The sequence below is a fragment of the Schistocerca cancellata genome, chromosome 6 (genome assembly GCF_023864275.1).
Source record: "Schistocerca cancellata isolate TAMUIC-IGC-003103 chromosome 6, iqSchCanc2.1, whole genome shotgun sequence".
NCBI classification, from domain to species: Eukaryota; Metazoa; Arthropoda; class Insecta; order Orthoptera; family Acrididae; genus Schistocerca; species Schistocerca cancellata.
Window position 1 is genome coordinate 323,364,697 of NC_064631.1, and position 20,222 is coordinate 323,384,918.

Consider the following 20,222-nt stretch of genomic DNA (forward strand, 5'->3'; position numbering starts at 1 on the left):
ATGCATTTTTTTATGATATCGAGCACAGTATTCGGTAAAGTTTCATATCTGCCTTGTTCCACCCCCACTGCAATCTCTGGTCATGTAGTACTTTTTATAAAGATTTTGTATTATGAAGTTAAATTTGTTGAAGTGACTGAAAAGTAATGTCTGTAGATAACCTTGCTACCCAGGTATGTTGGAAATGAGAAGTGATAAAAACCAGTAATAACCATGGAGTAAACTGCCTACTACATACGCTTTTGACTGCAATAGAAAAATTAAAATGTGGAAATCTCATTTTGGTAATTAATTTGAGACTCTACACTCACGTTTTAGATGTCATACGTTGATTTCACTTTTCCAATTTTTTAAACACTTGTCTGAACACGAATTTTATAGAAAAATTTAGACATAGTACTCTTTATTGATATAAATACTGTGTGTAGGTTCACACATTTTTTTGATAAATAATACATCGTTTTTCTACTACTACGTTTTTCTACTTCTACATTCATTTAGGTCTGGAATGAACTGTTTAGTATGCTTTTTGTGTTTTTTGTTGTTACATAAAAATAATACAGATAAATTAGACACAGAAATAGCATTGCGGCATTTAATTTGACAGTTCACAGTAATGTTTGTGTAAGTCACATATTTCTCGCACTCTTCCAGTATGTGACATATTATTTTAGCTGAACGTTTGTTTTACAGAACAATTTGGATATAGTAATGACACAGACAGTACTGCTGCAAGTGTATTTACATACTTTTTATAAATGATACATCCTTTTTGTACTGACAGTGACATATTCTCACATAGGTTTAGGAGGAACTGTAACTGCCTACTTACATATGTTTTACACTGTTATACAAAAGTAACACAGATACTTTAGACTTGGAAATAGCATGCAGTTACTTTAGTGAGCACTCCCAACCACACCTTAGGCATCAGTTTTGGCGGAAATTTGTGTATGTGAGTATGTGTGTGTGTGTGTGTGTGAGTGTGTGTGTGTGTGTGTGTGTGTGTGTGTGTGTGTGTGTATGCACATGCTATTGTTTGGAAAATAACATTCTGAAATTCGTTGTACACGATTCTCTTCTTTTCTGATGACGTATTTTTATAGACTTTTAGACTTGGAAAGAAAGTTACGACACTTGACAAGTATATAGAAACAATTTAGATGCCAAAAACAATTAATCTGATGATTCGTTGTGGCTTACATCATATATGGCACAGATATTGAACTTTGCATATTCTAAAATGCTACTTCACTTGTAAAATCATGATTTAAAGATTAATTATATATATATATATATATATATATATATTCATTTTAATGCCATATATATATATATATATATATATATATATATATATATATATATATATATATATATATATATATATATATATATGGCATTAAAATGAATCAGTCAATCACAATATAGCCCTATAGTAATAATCTTGGTTGTGCTAAAAAGTATGATGAAGACTTGACCATTTTTTAAAAGATTTTTAGATTTTTAGGGTGTAACTTGGAGTATTTCTACATCTAAAAACACACACGCCATTTATATAATTTTTTGGACGAGCACTTCTGAAAATTTTTCAAAAAATGGTCAAATCATTACGATACTTTTCAGCATGGCCAAGATGATTACTATGTGCTATATTGTGACTGACTGTTTCATTTTAATGCCTGCTAGCATACTGCACTGTCACTGAAAGGAGAGAGGACGGGGAGGGGAATGGTTACAGAGCAAAATTGAGATTGTTCCACCATGCTGAATGTATATTTTCTCTTCTTTAATTTTCCACCATTAATTTTAAATTTCCCATCATCTACCATTCAGTTAAACAGATTGAAGTGAACAGTTTACTTGCGTTAAATAAAGAATGGAATTATAATGCAGAATTAGTTTTGTTATGATGATTTTTTCTGGATTTTCCGATTTTGAAGGGCAAAGGTCATATTTCCCACTATCCTACTCAGGCTAAATTTCACATAGTGCATACTTGGAATGGAACCAAACTGGAAAGTAGCCCATGAAAACTATGAAGAAATTTAAAAAGTACATAATAAGAACTACTCTATTGTATTCATAACGAGATGAAATGGTGGGAGATGAACTAAGCAGATTCTGGGTTAGGTTTCTTGTGATAAGAAGAAGCCAAATGGGTGACCTAATGGAAATGGACTGTAGACACAAAGAAACAAACTTGGATATGGGAAGCTGAATATTGTAATCAATGAAGGCTTCTGGAATGGGCCTATTTCCAGCAGTAAATGATAAATAGCTGAAAAATACATAGCGAAATCTGACATGGGTGAAAATATGCTGTGTTAGAGGCAACGAAATTAACGAAAGGATGGATCCGTAAATGAACCCTTTGAGAAATAATTGCAAATTTGTGAGCTCCTCTTGACCTTAGTATGGAACATTGTCCCATTTAGTACAAAGGTATTATAAATGTAAGCTTCTCGATTACGCCACTGTCTGAAAGAGCTTCAGCTGTTCCCCTGACTTATGTTAACAAGGAATACAATATTGCTTCAGTGTGTTAAATGATACAATAATTTACTGTGCACTCAGACCGGTTCACAACTGCGTTCCACATGTCTTCAATGCATTTTTATGCAGTACTACTCTCTTCTCCACATTAAGTTTCGAATACTATGAAGCAGGCTTGGAAAATTCTAAACCTTAACGAAAATGTACAATTTGCAGCTCCGGTTCTTCACTTCTATCATTGGGAGTATTCTGCACTTCACTTTTCGGACATCTCAAGGCAGAAATAGTTGGAGGATTGAGTCAGGTGATCTAGGAGGTCTAGGCACAGGCTCCAATCTATCTAATTAGCCATCCTGAACCATACTGGCGCATTAAATGTCGTCTTACATCAACGGCTCAACAGTAAATCCCACACGGCGGCCATTGGTGTAATTAAACGATAATTAGACGAAAATATAATCGCTGTGTTTACATTTCAAATACACTGGTATCAAGTCAGGTCAATGAAGTCAGTTGCGACTTGTCACCACACACTCACAACTATCTCGCAAACGGCTTTATCTGTGGAGCAATGTTTCCTGGCATGTGGTCGCTTCTAATAGCGCACACATTCACTCTTGTCAGTTTTTGCTAGTAACTATGAAAAACCCAATATTACTCACTCATAATAAGAAGATCAAATATTGAAATACACTGATAGTTAATTCCGACGTCGTATCTACGAAACTAAGGCAAAGATAATAAAAGTTTCAGTAAGACATAGTGTATGTTTTACTAGACTAATGCCAAATGAAGTAAGGGACGAGCTCGAGTACAGTCCCAAAATCGTCGTGACAAGGTACGGACTCAACCGTGCTAAATGAAGAGTGTGACCAAGAGGAATTGACACAGGCAGAGAAAGCCAACTCGCAGCTAGATGCTACAAAAACAATTATCACAGAAATTACAGTTGTGGAGAGAGACAAAAATCAGAGCTACATGTAATTAAAATACATAAATGCAAATACATACAGAAACACGATAAATAAAAGTGCAAGCAACAAGAAAATATATTTTCCTATGAAAATGGAACCACAAAACCAAATTTCAGTGAAACAGAAATTTACGTAAGAGAAATTAGAGGCTCTCTTACCCTGTCTATAGTGTCACTGACGATAACAAACTCGTCAGAAAAAAGTAAGTAGAACATCCAGTTAAAACTATAATTAGTACGATACAAAGTGACGTATGATGAAAGAGAACTTAAATTCTAGAATGGTATGTCAGAAAATGGAAGAAATTACTACTTCATAATAGTTTGACCAAATGTCGATATGCAATAATCAGACTGGCTGATCTTCTTCTTTGTCTCACTTGATCGCGGGAACTGAAGAAAAGATTGGTGGTTTCATCAATGAAATTCTTCCATCATCTCTGGCTAAATAAGGTAAAGTAAATCCGTTACACTATCGCTACAATTTACGGAAATATGCGTCTCTATGTATTTACTTTAAGAAATCGTTCCAAGTGTGTCTAGAGCATAAGCTTCGGCTACCTCGGTATGTATAAGTCAGACATAGCAACATGGAGACAAATTAAGGATAGCACAGAGACGATAAAAAGAGCTAAAAATAACCATGACATTGCAAAGCTCACCAAGAAGTTCAAACATGTCTAACATTTCTTGTTCTCCCGCCCTCAGCTTCGTGTGATATTTGGAATTTTTAGGGCTAGTAGTTTTTCTAGATAAATCAGGTTCTACTGAGCTACAATGTGTGCTAAACAAGTTCTGCTGTTACACTTTATATAGCGAAACACGTTTGAATGTGACACTAATGTGCAACTGTTATGAGTGCTGTTCTCTCATCAACGCCTGACTATAAGAAACACCTCAGTACAATTCATATTATAATTGGTAAGCACTTACTATGTTGCAGACTTTCCTTGGCTGTGCTGTCCTTCAAACTGCTTCATACAAATGCTCACTTGCTATGATCAAGCGCAACTTCATGTCGACGCCAGGTGATATGTCAAAACGCAAGTCATTGTTCCGCAAGTGTGTTGTTGTACGCAATAATGGCACATTATATCATACTAGCGAACCCGGTAACCCTTCACAATTGCTAAATGTGTTTGGGAACTGGATATTCCTCCTACGCTCCGCCCCTACTCTCTCTGCCTATTTTCTCCTACCCCTCTCTATGTCCATTTCTTTCTTCCTCCCTCCCCTGTCCATATACTCTCCTTCCCTCTCTCTGGCATTTGACCTGTTAAATTATTACTGCAAACAAAACTATGACTGGGAGTGGAATTCGCTTAAAATGAATAGGTAAACCTATTGGGATCATTGGTATGTGGGTCGTATGGGAGAGACCCCTCCAGCTGCTGGATCTGTGAGGATAGTAACTTCAACGACAGTATTCCACTTAGTTTTAATCTACGAGTTCGGAGGATCACAAAGTGTCAGACGATACATATTGTGGAGCTGGGTTCTAATGAGAAACCGCTAAGCCATAAAAACCACTTCCCTGTTTTCAAAAAATGGTTCAAATGGCTCTGAGCACTATGGGACTTAACATCTGAAGTCCTCAGTCCCCTAGAACTTAGAACTACTTAAACCTAACTAACCTAAGGACATCACACACATCCATGCCCGAGGCAGGATTCGAACCTGCGACCGTAGTGGTCGCGCGGCTGCAGACTGAAGCGCCTAGAACCGCTCGGCCACACCGGCAGGCTCCATGTTTTCTGTAGAACCAATGCAGAGGAAGAAAATAAAACACTACATTGTTATGTACACTGTTTTTGTATAAAATTATGTATAAGGAGAAAGAATATACATGGGAGAAACAATTTGTCTAGTGGTTTATATAACTTGTTAACATACTTACGGCCGCATTTTCTTTCTAGTAGTTGATTTTGACAGGAAACCTATGTATTATGAATAAAAAGCAAATGTTAATTATGTCAATATAGACTAGAGTTGCGAAAGTGTAGAAAAAAATGTGTATCCGTATGTATTCGTTACTACAGACAACAATTCTCGATACAAACGTATCGTTATTCGTAACCTTTGTTACAGACGGTACCGTATAATTTGTATGGAGTCCAGTCGCATTCGTACGATTACATTTTGGTACTTTGGTGTATTTTTTGTACTGAATGAAAACGAAAACCAGTAAATCGTGAATTATTTAATGTGACAGCTACAGACAATTTGTTGCAAATGCACTAGAAAGAAATAACGGTGCTATAATCAACATAATATGTAGCCTATACAACAAACAGAAAATGTACAGAGAAATGTCTTACAGAAACCTTTGCTTCAAATTTAAAAATAAAATGTTTTCCATGGATTTGGTCTTCAGGGAACTCTGCCCATCAGAGAATATTTGGCCTGACTTCTAGAATGCTTTTTCTGACGGTACTGAAGTAGCCATGACATAAATATTTTTGTGCTAAACGTGACAGCTCAGGACAGAGAAATGTTCGTGCTTGTCACCATTTTAAAGGACACTCATGCCTGCTTAATAACTTTTCTTCGATATATTGCCACATCGAAATTATGCTGGTAACACCTGATGTAGAGCTTGACGTTGCCTTAGCATCAAATTCTTTCCAAACTGAGTCCTCTTTGTCAAAAGGAATGACCGATACAGACTCGGGCAACTCTGCTTCAAGTGGTGTTCTTGAATGAATATTTGTTTCGAATTCAGTTTTTAATGAGCTTTTGGCGACCTCGTAAGCATATTTGTCTATAAAAGCAAGCATCTTAAATATTGGACCTAATAGGGCCGCTTTCGAAAGGACTGGATGTCTAGCAAAGTTCTTAAACCGGTTATTAAATTCTGTCTTCAACTTAAACAGAAAGTTCTTTGTTGTTTCTGTACTTAAATCAATATGCAAACTGTCAAATATCCCCGCTACACTATCGGTGGCTGCTAGCACTGTTTGAAATAGACACTTGCGTTTGCGAGGACATTTCTTCTATAAACTGTTTAAAAGACTATAAAATTTTGATAACTTCTGGTAGAGCTAACCATTCAGTTTCAAGGAGACTTTTAACAGGGTTGTGACGAAGGCCAAGTATCGCTTCATGGGGTTCTTGTAGAATAGAATTCCTTTCCAGCATATTCAGTGTGCTGTTCCACCTAGCTGCAACGTCCATTTTCAGATTTAAAGGCTTTTGTCCAGACCTGAACTGCTCTTGTATTAATGTTAATTTTTTTGTAGACACTGGACTTCTATGGAAATGTTGTACGATTGTTTTGGTTTTTTGTGTAATAGTTTCAATGCTCTTAAGTCCGGAACACACTAGTAAATTAAGTATATCCACGACACAAGGCAGATGTTCATAGCCCACCAACCGAATTGCTGATTTCATGTTAGCGGCATTATCCGTAACACACACATATATTTTGTCTTGTACTTCCTACTTACTTAATAAATTACATAATTCCATTTTAATATAGTCAGCTGTTGCTGCTCATTATATTCAAAACATCCTAATAATGCAGACTTCAGTTCCCAGTTTACGATGTAGCGTAATGTAACTGCTAGATGGGACGTTGTTCCCGAGAACGTCAACCATCGGTCGTGATGGAAATGTGAGACGCAGCTCCCAGTTCGTTCTTTAGTTTATTATTCACTCTTACATACTGAGTATCTAGTAATGTTGTGCTTAGTATGTACCTTAATGGTAATTTATAGCTGAGCTCGAAGTATTCAATTAAAGCTTCGAAGCCAGCATCTACAGTCACAGAAAAAGGATGCAAATCTTTAATTAGCATACTGAAAAATAGCTCAGTAATTTTTTCTCTTGCACCACTAAGGTTTTTTTTATAGAGGTGGCAATGGTTGTTTGCTGTTGTCGAGGTTGAGGTTTTAATGAAGTGACTTCAGATGTTGATGTAAACGGTACTGGCATTTCAGAAGAAAAGGCTCGACCTTGGGGTCTGGTGAGCTCTAGTAGAGTTGGTGAAATTGTAATTATGGTCTCATATAATAATCGATGTTTTTTATAAGATTTTTTTTAAATTTAATGCAGAGCCACCTTTCACGGAATATAAGGTATGACAAAGATCACATTTTGCATTATCATCGGTAACTTCCGTGGGAAAGTTTCACAGTTTACTTCTTTTCTTGTTCATTGTAAATTACACTGAAAATAACAATACATAACTGTTAAATAATCGTCCTGATTGACACAAGAGCCAGGAAACGAGTAAGAACGCTAAGTACTGTTCCCGCATTTTATCTTGAAGGCTTGGCCCGAAGTTCGCTCATGGAATTTCAGCAACAATCGGAATATTTCGTGACGACTGTCGCCTTGTTTCTCATTGCTACCAGTGTGACCGATCTTAGTTGTATGATTACATTTGCGAACCTCGGGACTGTTGTGCTGTGTTTTGTGACATTAACAATTAGAATAATATCGACATTAGTGCAAAAGTGTCGCATTTGAAAAATGACAATCTGTATAATGCACATTCATGAATCCATTATATCAGTGCAGTTATATGGCATAGGCGCACTTCCTAGCTTCTAGGTTGGCAGCTCTGATTCGGTGGTGTGTCAACACTCCCCCACCCACGACCTAACTTGCGGCTACCCACACTACAGCCACATCCGCCTCTGAAGGGATGTGAAGTCACAAATAATAAACATTTAAATCATTTAAAATTCGTCAAGAATGCCTATATTAATTACTCAGCTCACAATAAATATTAACAGAGAATATTCCAAAAACAATATTTCAAATGAAGCAAAATTTACTCAATAAAGCTTGTACAGCAGGAACCATAATGTCGAAATAGCATCTACTGCACCGATGAGCGCGCATATCTTCCGAAAACGGCCGAGTGGAACCGACCGCAAAGCACGGTACGGCAACGAATAACGAAATTATGAGTAACGATTCGGTACTTCATGTCCGCCAAAGTAAACGTTACTCAGTACTGTATACATGACCTTGGTACTATGATGTACTTTTTACACTTGAATACGTTAGAAGTGGGTGTAATAATGAAATTAAACAAATAGTAAGTTTTAAATTATTTAATGTGGAAGATAAAAACAATTTTTTACAAATGCAAGATACAACGTATGTATTTGAATTAACGTGATCAGCGAAATGAAAATAATGTCAATGATTCAATCGACTAAATACACTAAAAAACACAATGCGATTTATTTCAAAGTAGGACCCCAATTACAGCGAGACCAAAAAACAAATGGTAACCATTAAACTGAAGCATTTCCTGGAAAAAATAAAAAAAATGTGTGTTTGTATTAAAGGTGGTGGACCTGAGATCATCGAGGATTAATCTGCAAACATGGACCAAGAAGTAAGATCGAAAATATTTTATAACAGCAACCATCTAAATCATAGAGTCACGAACGTCAATTTCGTCAAGGTCTATACAAATTACTCACCTCTCAATAAATATTAACACAGAATATTCCAATTCCAAAAATTATATCAATGAAACTAAATTTGCGCGACAACAAGGCTTGTGCAACAGTAACTATATTCTCTAAATTGTAACTACTACGCCGACGGGCGTGCATCCTTGAATCTTCTGCAAAGGAGCGTGCAGAGCCGAGCGATACGAGCCGAACGCGGAGTACGGTAACGAGTAACGAAACGTATTTATGAGTAACAATTCGGTACTTCGAGTCAGCCAAAGTATTCGTTACTCAGTACCGAATACATACGGTTTGCTACAGCTCTGATACAGACGTCTATTAGTGTTTTATGTAAAAATTTGTAGTAAGTCGGTCAAGATATTTTTGAGGTTGCTGCCAATAACATTTCCTATTTGCTCATTGTATATTAGCGTTCCTCTATACTCATATGTCTATCGAACTTTTATTAGGCTATGTGAAAGAAATTTCAAGTAAATCGGTCAAGGTCTTCTCGAGATTTTTGCTAACAATGTTTCTCGTTTATCTTTACTACTATACAAAGACAAGCTGTAGTTAAACGTTATCACCAAAACTCTCGGAAAAGTTCTTGTGCGATTTACTTCAAATTTTTACACGATACTCTAACAAACGTTCGGATGGACGTAGGCTACACATTTTAATATATGTGATACATAAATATATGTACATCTACTATGCAAGGGGAAATGTTGCTAGCGAAAATCTCGAGAGTTATTTACCTATTGACTTTAGATATTTACACGATGCTATAACAAACGTTTGGACATACATAACCTATACATTTTTAAATATATGTAATATATAAAAACCTAAGTTGTATCACTATATAAAGATAGGTCGTTGTAACATTGATCCAAAAATCTTGAAAATTTCTTGACTGATTCAATTCACATTTTCACATGGTTCTCGATTAAATGTGCAGACCGACCCAGGCTTTATGTTGTTATTACTTATTGTATATAGATATATGTCTAACACATGAAGGCGAATCGTTGTTAGCAGAAATTTCGAAAAGTTCATGACCGATTTTGTTCACATTTTTATATGATACACTGACATACTTTCGGATGGACATAGGAGACATGCTATGTGGCATATAAATGTATGTGTAATACACAAAGGGGAAACCTTATTAGCAAAAATCTCATAAGATCTTAACCAATTTATTGAAACTTGTATACAAAGCTCTAATAAGACATTGGACAGATACAAATGGTATATTTTTAATTATGTAAATAATATATGTAAACACACACACACACACACACACACACACACACACACACACATGCATATACACACTCACACACCCACACACCCACCCATCCACACACACAGACACACACACATGTATAGGTTAGCAAAAATCTAGAAAAGTTCTTGACTGATTTACTTCAAATGTTTACATGAGACTCTAATACAGGTACAGATGGACATAGCCTTCATATTTCTTTAACATATGTAGCACATAAATGAATAGTATGTAAAAGGTGAACATCATTAGGAAAAAGCTAAAAAGTTCTTGGCCCATTTACTTCAAATTCTTACATGATTCTCAAATAAACGTTCTGATGGACGTGGGCTAAATATTTTTAATATATATGTTACATAAATAAGTATGTAATACATAAAGGGGAACGATGTTAGACAAAATATCTGATATTTCTTGACCAGTTTATTTCGAACTTTTACACGGCAGAGCCCAGGTTTGCACCCACAACATATCTGTCTTCGGTCTGGACACACAGGACCTTCACCTGGAGTAAGGGCCTGGGGTGTGATTCGGTATGACAGCAGGAACAATCTCATGGCTATACCACACACCCTCACTGCAAATTTATACGTCAGTCTAGTGACTCCACCTGACGCGCAGCCATTCATGAACAACATTCCAGGGGGTGTTTTCCAATAGGAAAACTCTCATCTTCATAACGCTGTTGTAACAGAACATCCTCCAAAGTATGTCGAATATTTCCTTGGCTACTCGATTACCACACCTGTCTCCACTCAAGCACATATGGGATATCATCGGGCGACATCTTCAGCTCCTCCACAACCAGCATTAACCTTCCCTGTATTCAACGGCTAAGGGCTACAGGCATGTAACTCCATCCCAAAAACTGACACCTGGCACCTGTACGACACAATGTATGCACATCTGCATCCTTCCTTTCAATACCCGACCAGTTACGCCGCTCATTAATGTACCAACATTTCACATTTACAGTGGCTTTTCTCGCATTTACAGTAATCTGTGATTTTGCAGAATTAATTACTTGAATATGTTACCTAGACAAACGCATTCCAGAAATGTCATTACTCTACATTAATTATTTGTTGGTGCTAGAATATTTTTCCGTCAGTATATACGCTGAAATACTATAAATATTTTTTAAAAAGTATGTAGCCTATTTTCATCTCAACAATTATTAGAGAATCGTGTAAAAATTTGGAGTAAATCTCTGAAGACTTTTTCCAAAGTTTTCCTAACAATTCATCCATTTTATTTACTGTGTATATTTGTATATTAAAATATGTAGCATTTGGAATAGTCGATAGAACAGTGACTTGTAATTTCGAATAGTTCTTCACCAATATATATATAAATATAAATATAAATATAAATATAAATATAAATATAAATATAAATAAATATATATATATATATATATATATATATATATATATATATATATAATTTATCTTCATTTGAATATACGTTATAATATTGTATAAAAATTTAAAGTACATTGGCCAAGAACTGATGCGATTTTTGGTAACATTGTTTTCCCTCTATATATTATATACAGAAAATACAGATTATGTTGGTCTGAATCATTTTAGAGGATCGTGTAGAAATATGAAATAAATCTGTGAATTACTTTGCGAGATTTTTGGTAAGAACATTAAACAACAACTTGTCTATATATAGCAGTATAGATTCATGCCTGAAACTCATCTTATTTGTTTACAGCTTGATTAATGATGTGTGCAATTAATATTTAGTTTTTATGTCGAAGTAAGTACTGATTTCTTGAGAAATGTACGACCCTATAGAAAGTCATATATTATCATCATCATAACAGAAATCTCGATTTTTGTTTCCACACCACTGATTCACATATAGACGACTCGGTGTTCCAACATCCATATATATTTAATATCCTACCTAAATAAAATTTGCTTTGGACTGATAACACGTTTTTAAATTAAGTGTACAGAATTTGAAGAGAAGTAGTTGCTTCTTTCTATATTGCTTGTTGTCTTGAGATTCTTAAACATAAAAATATTTGTTTCATCAAGTACAAACTTTAATATATAAATTCATTTGAAAGTAAGTTATATTAATGTTTCTTTTCACTTAAATATGGGGTGTAGACATCTGTGAGTCTTCTGTGGACATTTAAGGAATACAGCAATTTTACATGAAACAATATGTAATTTGAGTTCTTGTGTCAAAGTTTCAGGGTTTTCATATACAGAATCAGAATAAAGTGATGATGCCATCTTATAGTCTTTCGTTACAATGAAAATTCTGATTTGTAGTTCACATTATCATTATCACTGCTGTTACTGAAATAAAAGATAATCATTGAAAGAAAAGACGTTTGCAATACTGTATGAGCAATATGTTGTGGAATTTTATTTATTTATAGGACAAGAAAGTGAGGAACAATGATAAATCTTTGCCAAATGTGTAATTCTTAATGAAAAATACTTTTAGCTTACAACAAGAGATATAACAGGAAGGCATGATTTCGAAAACAAACTTGGAACATCAGTTTCCTGACGTATTTCTTGATAAAGTTTCTTGATTTTTTGATTTCGTCAGCCACCCTGACGCACCTTACCTAAACTAAAACCTTACAAGCGATTAGTTGATAAACAAATTTCAGAGGTACGTAATTTACATGAATAAACCATCTTAATTTTTGTGTCTTCTTATTGGTGTACTGCCATTTATCAGAAATATTTTTATGTAGTTTGAGATACATTCTGTATTAACGGGAAACAGTCTAGTTCTTTGAGTGTGTTAGCAGTAAATCATTTGAAAGTGAAGAATCTCTGAAGAAATCAGAATGAACATATACAACTATTGTAATACAGGGCACATATCAATTTCCACTCAATGGCATCACTTTAATTCAATATTTTTATACGCCTTTTCCACATATAAACCACAGGCGCTGAACAGTTATGAAATGTTAATAAATTGACGGGTTCTATCACAGTTTTCTTCCTCTTAATAGTGAATTCGCTATGTTACATACTTTAATTTATCACATGATAAACAAAGTACATGCTTTACTATTGTTTGCATACACTCTCATTTATGTACCTGTAACCATTTAATATTACATAAATGCTACTTCAAAAGTACCATCAGTTTTTCAAGCATAGTATACATTTGTACTTATACACTATTGTTCATAGATACTAAAGCTTGTGGAGTCACCATCTGTGCAGTTTTCTAGTCATCATCTGATGCTACGTGCTATAAATGTATATTCGGAGATTATTAGTATAGTGCTCATTTGAACATATATAATTGAGCACATGACAACTGAAATGAACAATAAAAGAGAAGTGCATCACGTAACTTCTTACATTTCATTTATGTAACGTTTGTAACGGTTTTTAGATGGTATTACTTGGTACAGGACAGAATCAGCAGTTTCCTTGTCGAATGTTAACAGAAAAAGTAAGGCTCATGTGACTAACATTAAAATGTATCACTGACAATGGGTCGGTTCGAGAAATTTTTCCACTCAAGCAACATAATATTTGCTTCTCACTTCCACCCCACCAGCTCCTTCACGTAATAGTTGCCTTTCCTTGAATTTTTATCGCTTTGATCATGTCAGAAATATGATGATCCCCTTAGCAGCTGAATAGTACCACTGACTTACATGGTGGACCTGAGTTCCACTATGGGAGAGTGCACCAATTTAAGCTGACCTTCTCATAGCATCGGCTGAAGATATTTGCATGGAGCTGGACCCACATTTGATACTTATATATCTACAGATGTTATTAAAAGCGATGGAGGCACATGTGAGGAAATAGTGAGCTTGCCAGATCTCTCAGAAGGAAAGGCAAATCAATATTATAACATTTGTAGACTTCGAGAAAGCTTTTGATAATGTGGCTTGAATACACCTTTTGAAGTTCTGAAGGTAGGAGCAAAATACAGGGAGCGAAAGTTGTATAAACATTAGTATAAAGTTTCCCCTTTATATATTATATACGTAAATATATGTAGCCTATGCCCGTCCGTATTTTTGATAGAGGATCGTGCAAAAATTTGAAGGAAATCTCTGAAGTACTTTCCGAGATTTTTGGTAACGACCTAATGACCTTAAGCAATGACCTGTCTTTATACCGGGTGTTCATTTTAACTGAAGACATTGAAATATCTCGAAAACTACACATTGGATCAAGAAACGTTACAATTATAATTCGTTTGTCTCATCCAATGATACCACACTCGAGCCCCCACCCCACCCAGTGCGTGGGTGGCACAGAGAAATTTTGGAATCCGCAGTGGCAGCCCGCGTTTTTATTGCATATTACGATTCTGTGGCAAAATCTACATACGTTTTGTCTGAAGCGTTTTCTTCGATTCGCCACAGATGGCGCTCTAATTGGAGTAATAGAAGTGGGTAACAACCGTAACTGACGACATGTTACTCAATGTCCCTTGAGTGTCCAGTGGCTCATGGGACCCCAACTCTTTGCTGCGAGGGCAGGACACGCCAGTGTTTGATAACTTGTAATTGGAAACCCTATTCGCAACGTATTCCTCCGACATATCGAACAGGGGACTACTCGACGCGTCACTGTGGCCTTGGTTCGAGGCGAACGCTACTCCACTTTCCCAATAAGAGTAAGAGTGTTCAAATGTAGTACCTCAGCTTCAGTACACTTAGTGATCAGCGTTTCAAATGATTATATGCAGGACAGAAGCAAATCTGCGGGAATATCAGCGCGAACATTTCCGATACGGTCGACCATATTTTCACGCCCTGTGGCACTTGCTGGTACACCTTATCTTCTAAATATTCTCACAGAAAGAAATTCGGCGGCGTCTAATCCAGCAACCTAGAGGGTCCAATTAATAGGGCCACATTATGTCGATCCACCGGGCTTTGAGTAATGTGCTGGCCAACCGTCATACTGAAACTAAATACATTGTCGAACGTCCTGGACAACATCATGCAGTAGTATGTGTAGTTCCTGTTCCATTCATCGTGTCGTCGCTAAAATACTGACAAATGCATTTGTTCCCCATGATGCCACACCATATGTTAACCAACAAAGGACGTCACTTTTCAACTTGCCGTAATCAGTGGGGTATCAACACTCCAGTAACGCATGTTATGCCGGTTAACTCTACCATGGTTTGTGAGTCTAGACTCATCGGAAAATAATACTTCAGCAAAGAACATAGGGGTTATTTGGATTTGTCGACGTGCCCGTTCACAAAACATTGCCCTGTTATGAAAATCGGCGCCATAGAGTTCTTGATGCACTGACACGTGGCGTGGATGATATGTATAACGAAGCAGTATTGTGACAATACTACTTGCGGATATACCGGAATCGCGGTGTAATTTCCGGGCGCTCATCCGTGAGTTGTGGTGCACTGCCGCTAGTACAACTACTTCACTAGCCTCTCCTGCAACACGTTTGCTTCGTGGCCTTTTGCCAGTCTGTATGCTGCTATCTGACGTAAACACAACCTTGTAAAAAACCAACGAGAGCAACCTTTCTCCAGAAAACGCTCGGCATACAAGGCAACAGCAGCCCCAACTCTGCGGTTGCCACATTCATCGACCACTTGCACGTCTTTTCTCCTAATGATAAGTGGGTGTGCAACCAATAAACACTGCGCAAGTTTTGTGACGTTTAGAGCCGCTGTCTTTTCTACGTCTACACCGTACGTGAGCTCCGGTCACAGTGTACTGCCTGTTATGATACACCGTAGTTCGCTACACGGCCTCGTATTAATACAACGTTACAAATGGGATTTCCGACCACTTGTTATGAAATATTGACCTGTATATTGAACTGTCCTACCCTCGCAGCATGGAGCTGAGTTCCCACGTGCCCTCCGAATATACAAGGGCCATCGAGTAGCATATCGTAAATTACGGTACTACACCCATTTCTATTCGTCCGATTACAACGCCATCTATGGCGAAACCAAGACAATGGTTCACACAAAACGTATGTAAATTTTGCCTTGAATTGCGATCTCCAATAAAAAATGTGGTTTTCCATCGAAGATTTCAAAGTTACCCCATCCACCGACGCTAGGGGTGGGGTGGCGGATCGAGTGTGGTGTCACTGAGTGTCCCCTTCCGAGGCAAATTGGAATCATAACTTTCTTTGATCTGATGTGTAGCTTTTGAGGTATTTCAATGTCCTCAGTTAAAATGAACAACCTGTGTAGTAGTATAGATTTGTGCTTGATAATCTAAAATTTCATTACATCTTTGTTTTTATTACTCTGAATTAGGAAAGGATAGAGACAGGGCGGTGGCCTATCCCCGATGTTATTCTATCTGTACATTGAGAAAGGAGTAAAGGAAACCAGAGAAAAATTCGAAGTATGTAGGTTGGTTTGGGGGAAGGGACCAAACAGAGAGGTCATCGGTCGAAGTAGAAATTAAAGTTCTTGGAGCAGAAATATAAACTTTCAGGTTTACCTATGGCATTGGAAGACTGCCAAAGACAGGAAAAGACTTGGGAGCCCAACTGAAAGGAATGGACAGTGTCTTGAAAGGAGGATATACGATGAACATCAGCAAAACAAAACAAGGATAATTTGGAAAAGTAGTTGACGAGTTTTCGTATTTGGGCAATAACATAACTGATGATGGGTGAAGTAGACAGGATATAAATTGCAGACTGGCAGTGGCAAGAGAAGCATTTCTAAGGAAATTAATTTGTTAATAAATTTAAGTGTTCGGATGTCTTTACTAAAGATATATCTCTGGACTGCATCCTTGTACAGAAGTGATACGTGGACGATGTATAGTTCAAACAAGAACTGAATGGTACGTTCTGAAACGTGATGCTTCAGAAGAATGCTGAAGACTACGTGTGTAGATCGAGAATGTGCTGAACAGGACTGCAAAAAAATAATTTTGTATTACAACTTGACTAAATGAAGTGTGGAGGTTCCCTGATGTTTTGGGGTGGAATTATGTGGGACCGACGTACGCCGATGGTGGTCATGGGAGGCGCCGTAACGGCTGTACGATATGTGGACGCCATCCTTCGACCTATAGTGCAACCATATCACTGCATATTGGCGAGGCGTTCGTCTTCATGGACGACAATTCAGGATCCCATCGTGCACATCTTGTGAATGACTTTCTTAAGGATAACGACATCGCTCGATTAGAGTAGCCAGCTTGTTCTCCAGACATGAACCCTGTCAGACATGCCAGGAATAGTTTGAAAAGGGCTGATGAATTCTGCTCGGTTTATCAGCCGAGTGGTGGCGTCGTCTTGGAATATACGATGTATCTCCCAGCGCTGTACTGAACACATTAGGACCGTACGACTAGGACAAACAAACAAGCCGCGGTAGCAGAACATAGCATTATCGAGGGACACACCTTCGAATTCGAAAAAGCGAATAGGCTGTGCTGTGCCAACCGATACGTCTGCACAACAATTTAGTACACAGGGATAGCGGTTTTCAGCTCAGTGCAGCGTGGAATCCCACAACTGACAAAATACGTCAGGAACGCTCCGATCTGAAGGCAGCGGCGTCCGCAGAAGATTGGATGCGACAAGACGGCGCCACCACTCGGCTGATAACCCGAGAAGAATTCATCAGTGGAAAACGCCGAGAAAGACTGCAATCGCATATTGAAAAGGGCTCTTTATGGACTACGTGACTCACCAACCTCTCTGAGGAATCTACGCCGAATCACCGTTGAGGAGTGGGACAATCTGGACCAACAGTGCCTTGATAAACTAAATAGTATGCCACGACGAATCCAGGCGTGCATCAATGCAGGAGGACGTGCTGCTGGGTATTAGAGGTACCGGTGTGTACAGCTGTCGTGACCACTATCTCTTAAATGCTGTGTATGCAGCACAGGATGCAATGTGTGGTTTCGTGAGCAATAAAAAGGGAGGAAATGATGTTTATGTTGATCTCTATCCCAATTTTTTTGTAGATGTTCCGTAACTCTCGGAACCGAGGTGGAGCAAAACATTTTTTTATGTGTGTAGTTTTAACACCTGTTTTTAAACACCTATTGTACTGTATGAATTGTCAGTCACTCATGTGCAACTGTTTTAGCTGAGGCTGAACCAATTCTAAAACTGTCTGAACAAGAAAGCTTGCCGGCCGGGGTGGCCCTAGGGGTTCTAGGCACTACAGTCTGGAACGACGCGACCGCTACCGTCGCAGGTTCGAATCGTGCCTCGGGCATGGATGTGTGTGATGTCCTTAGGTTACATAGGTTTCAGTAGTTCTAAGTTCTAGGAGACTGATGACCTTAGAAGTTAAGTCCCATAGTGCTCAGAGCCAACAAGAAAGCTTCAACAATTTTGTGTTTTGTAAAAATTAGTTGCAACTTTAAACATAGCTATGTGCAGCAACCGTGAAAATATTTTTTATAGTAAAGACAGCCTGCTGATTGCAATGGATTTTATAGTCGAATTGACGATGGTTTCGACTCCTAAACTAAGGAGGTATTCATAAGGATTTATATTACCTAAATAAGGAGGATACAAAGTTAGTCATGAATACGAAAAATACAAGACAGTAGTAATTAATATTCTTATATAAAGATGTACTTGCATACGTTAGAAGTTGAGCATAAAATTGTATGACGAGAGCTGTTATGCTCAACTTCTTACATCTGTAAGTACATCTTTATATACGAATATTAATTATTACTGTCTTGTATTTTTCTTATTCTTGACTAACTTTGTATCCTCCTTATTTAGGTAATATAAATTCTGATGAAGACTCCCTTAGTTTAAGAGTCGAAACAATGGTCAATTCGACTATAAAATCCATTGCAACCAGCGGACTGTCTTTACTATAACAAAAATTAGTTGATTTGTGCCCATCTTTTTTTAATCTCCCACGTATGGGGTCCTGTTCGAGACGTGACGTTTGGCGCGTCGGTGTTCACAGATCAAGACAATCTTCCTGCACTGGCTACCGTGCGTGCTGCGCATGAGCCGGCCTGGCATGGAGGCGGAGGCGGCGGCCGGCGGCGCGCGCAACAAGACGCTGCAGCTGCGCGAGCTGGAGCTGAAGGAGCGCTCCTCCAAGAGCCTGCTGGCCAACGTGCTCGACATCGACGACGACTTCCGCCACCACGGCGGCTCCGCGGCCGGCACCTTCCTGCGCGGCGGCGGCGGCGGCGCGGGCGCCGGCGACGACTCCAGCAGCACCGGCGGCGGCACGCTGCTGCACGGGGCGGGCGCCGCCGGATCCTGCCTCGGCCCGCACCGCGAGCTCACGCTCATCCTCAAGGAGCTGCGCGTCATCACCGACAAGCTGCGCAAGGAGGACGAGGCGGCCGAGGTCACCAACGACTGGAAGTTCGCCGCCATGGTCGTCGACCGCCTGTGCCTAATCGTCTTCACGCTCTTCACCGTCATCGCGACGATAGCCGTGCTCTTCTCGGCGCCGCACATCATCGTCACGTAATGCGCCGGGGCCGCCTCCTCTCTTGTCTGTCTCTCTCTCTTCGCCTCCTCGCCATGTCTCTTTGTCTCCCCGCCCTCGCTCCGCCGCTGGGCGGCAGACGGCGCGGGGGCCACCGGTCACGTTCGGCGCCGGCTGGACCGTCTCTCGTGACACCAAAGTGTACTTCGGCGCGTGGCGCTGCTGGGCGGTGACGTCAGTGGCGGGGCCGCTCCACCGCGCCCGGCAGCGACGCCTTTCTGACGCCCGTCGCCCTCCGACCCCGGACGGGGGCACCGGGTCGTCGCCGCTCTCGCACCCGGACCCAGCGGCCGCGCTGGCCGAGGTTGCCCCGGGTGTTCGACTGCGAGTGGAGTAGGCATCTCGAAACTTTCCGACAAGTCTTCCCAACAAATTCACAAATTGGTATAGCTAGTGGACTCTCGTGACATTGCAAGCCAGCCAGTAGGACACGAGAAAGTTAGGTACCTCCGGTGCGCCAGCGTCCTTACAATCTAGAAGCGCTGCACTAATATTAATCGCTATACGAACGATCGCGGGGCAGTAACATTCGCCGACCGCGACCGTTTCGTATGAACTCTGAAGCGTAAAGCTTCGATTCTAGATTTCG

General features: G+C 38.9%; 1 protein-coding gene across 1 annotated transcript in view; it reads left to right on the plus strand.

Moving 5' to 3' along the window:
* The window catches only part of LOC126088311 (neuronal acetylcholine receptor subunit alpha-7-like), a 352,782-nt gene extending 332,812 nt beyond the window's left edge, over positions 1 to 19,970 (plus strand). The window contains exons 12-14 of the mRNA XM_049906442.1: positions 19,094 to 19,333; positions 19,439 to 19,606; positions 19,713 to 19,970. Of these exons, the coding sequence (XP_049762399.1) occupies positions 19,094 to 19,333; positions 19,439 to 19,606; positions 19,713 to 19,970 (666 nt within the window). The remainder of the gene's footprint in view (positions 1 to 19,093; positions 19,334 to 19,438; positions 19,607 to 19,712) is intronic.
* Positions 19,971 to 20,222: the final 252 nt, after the last annotated feature.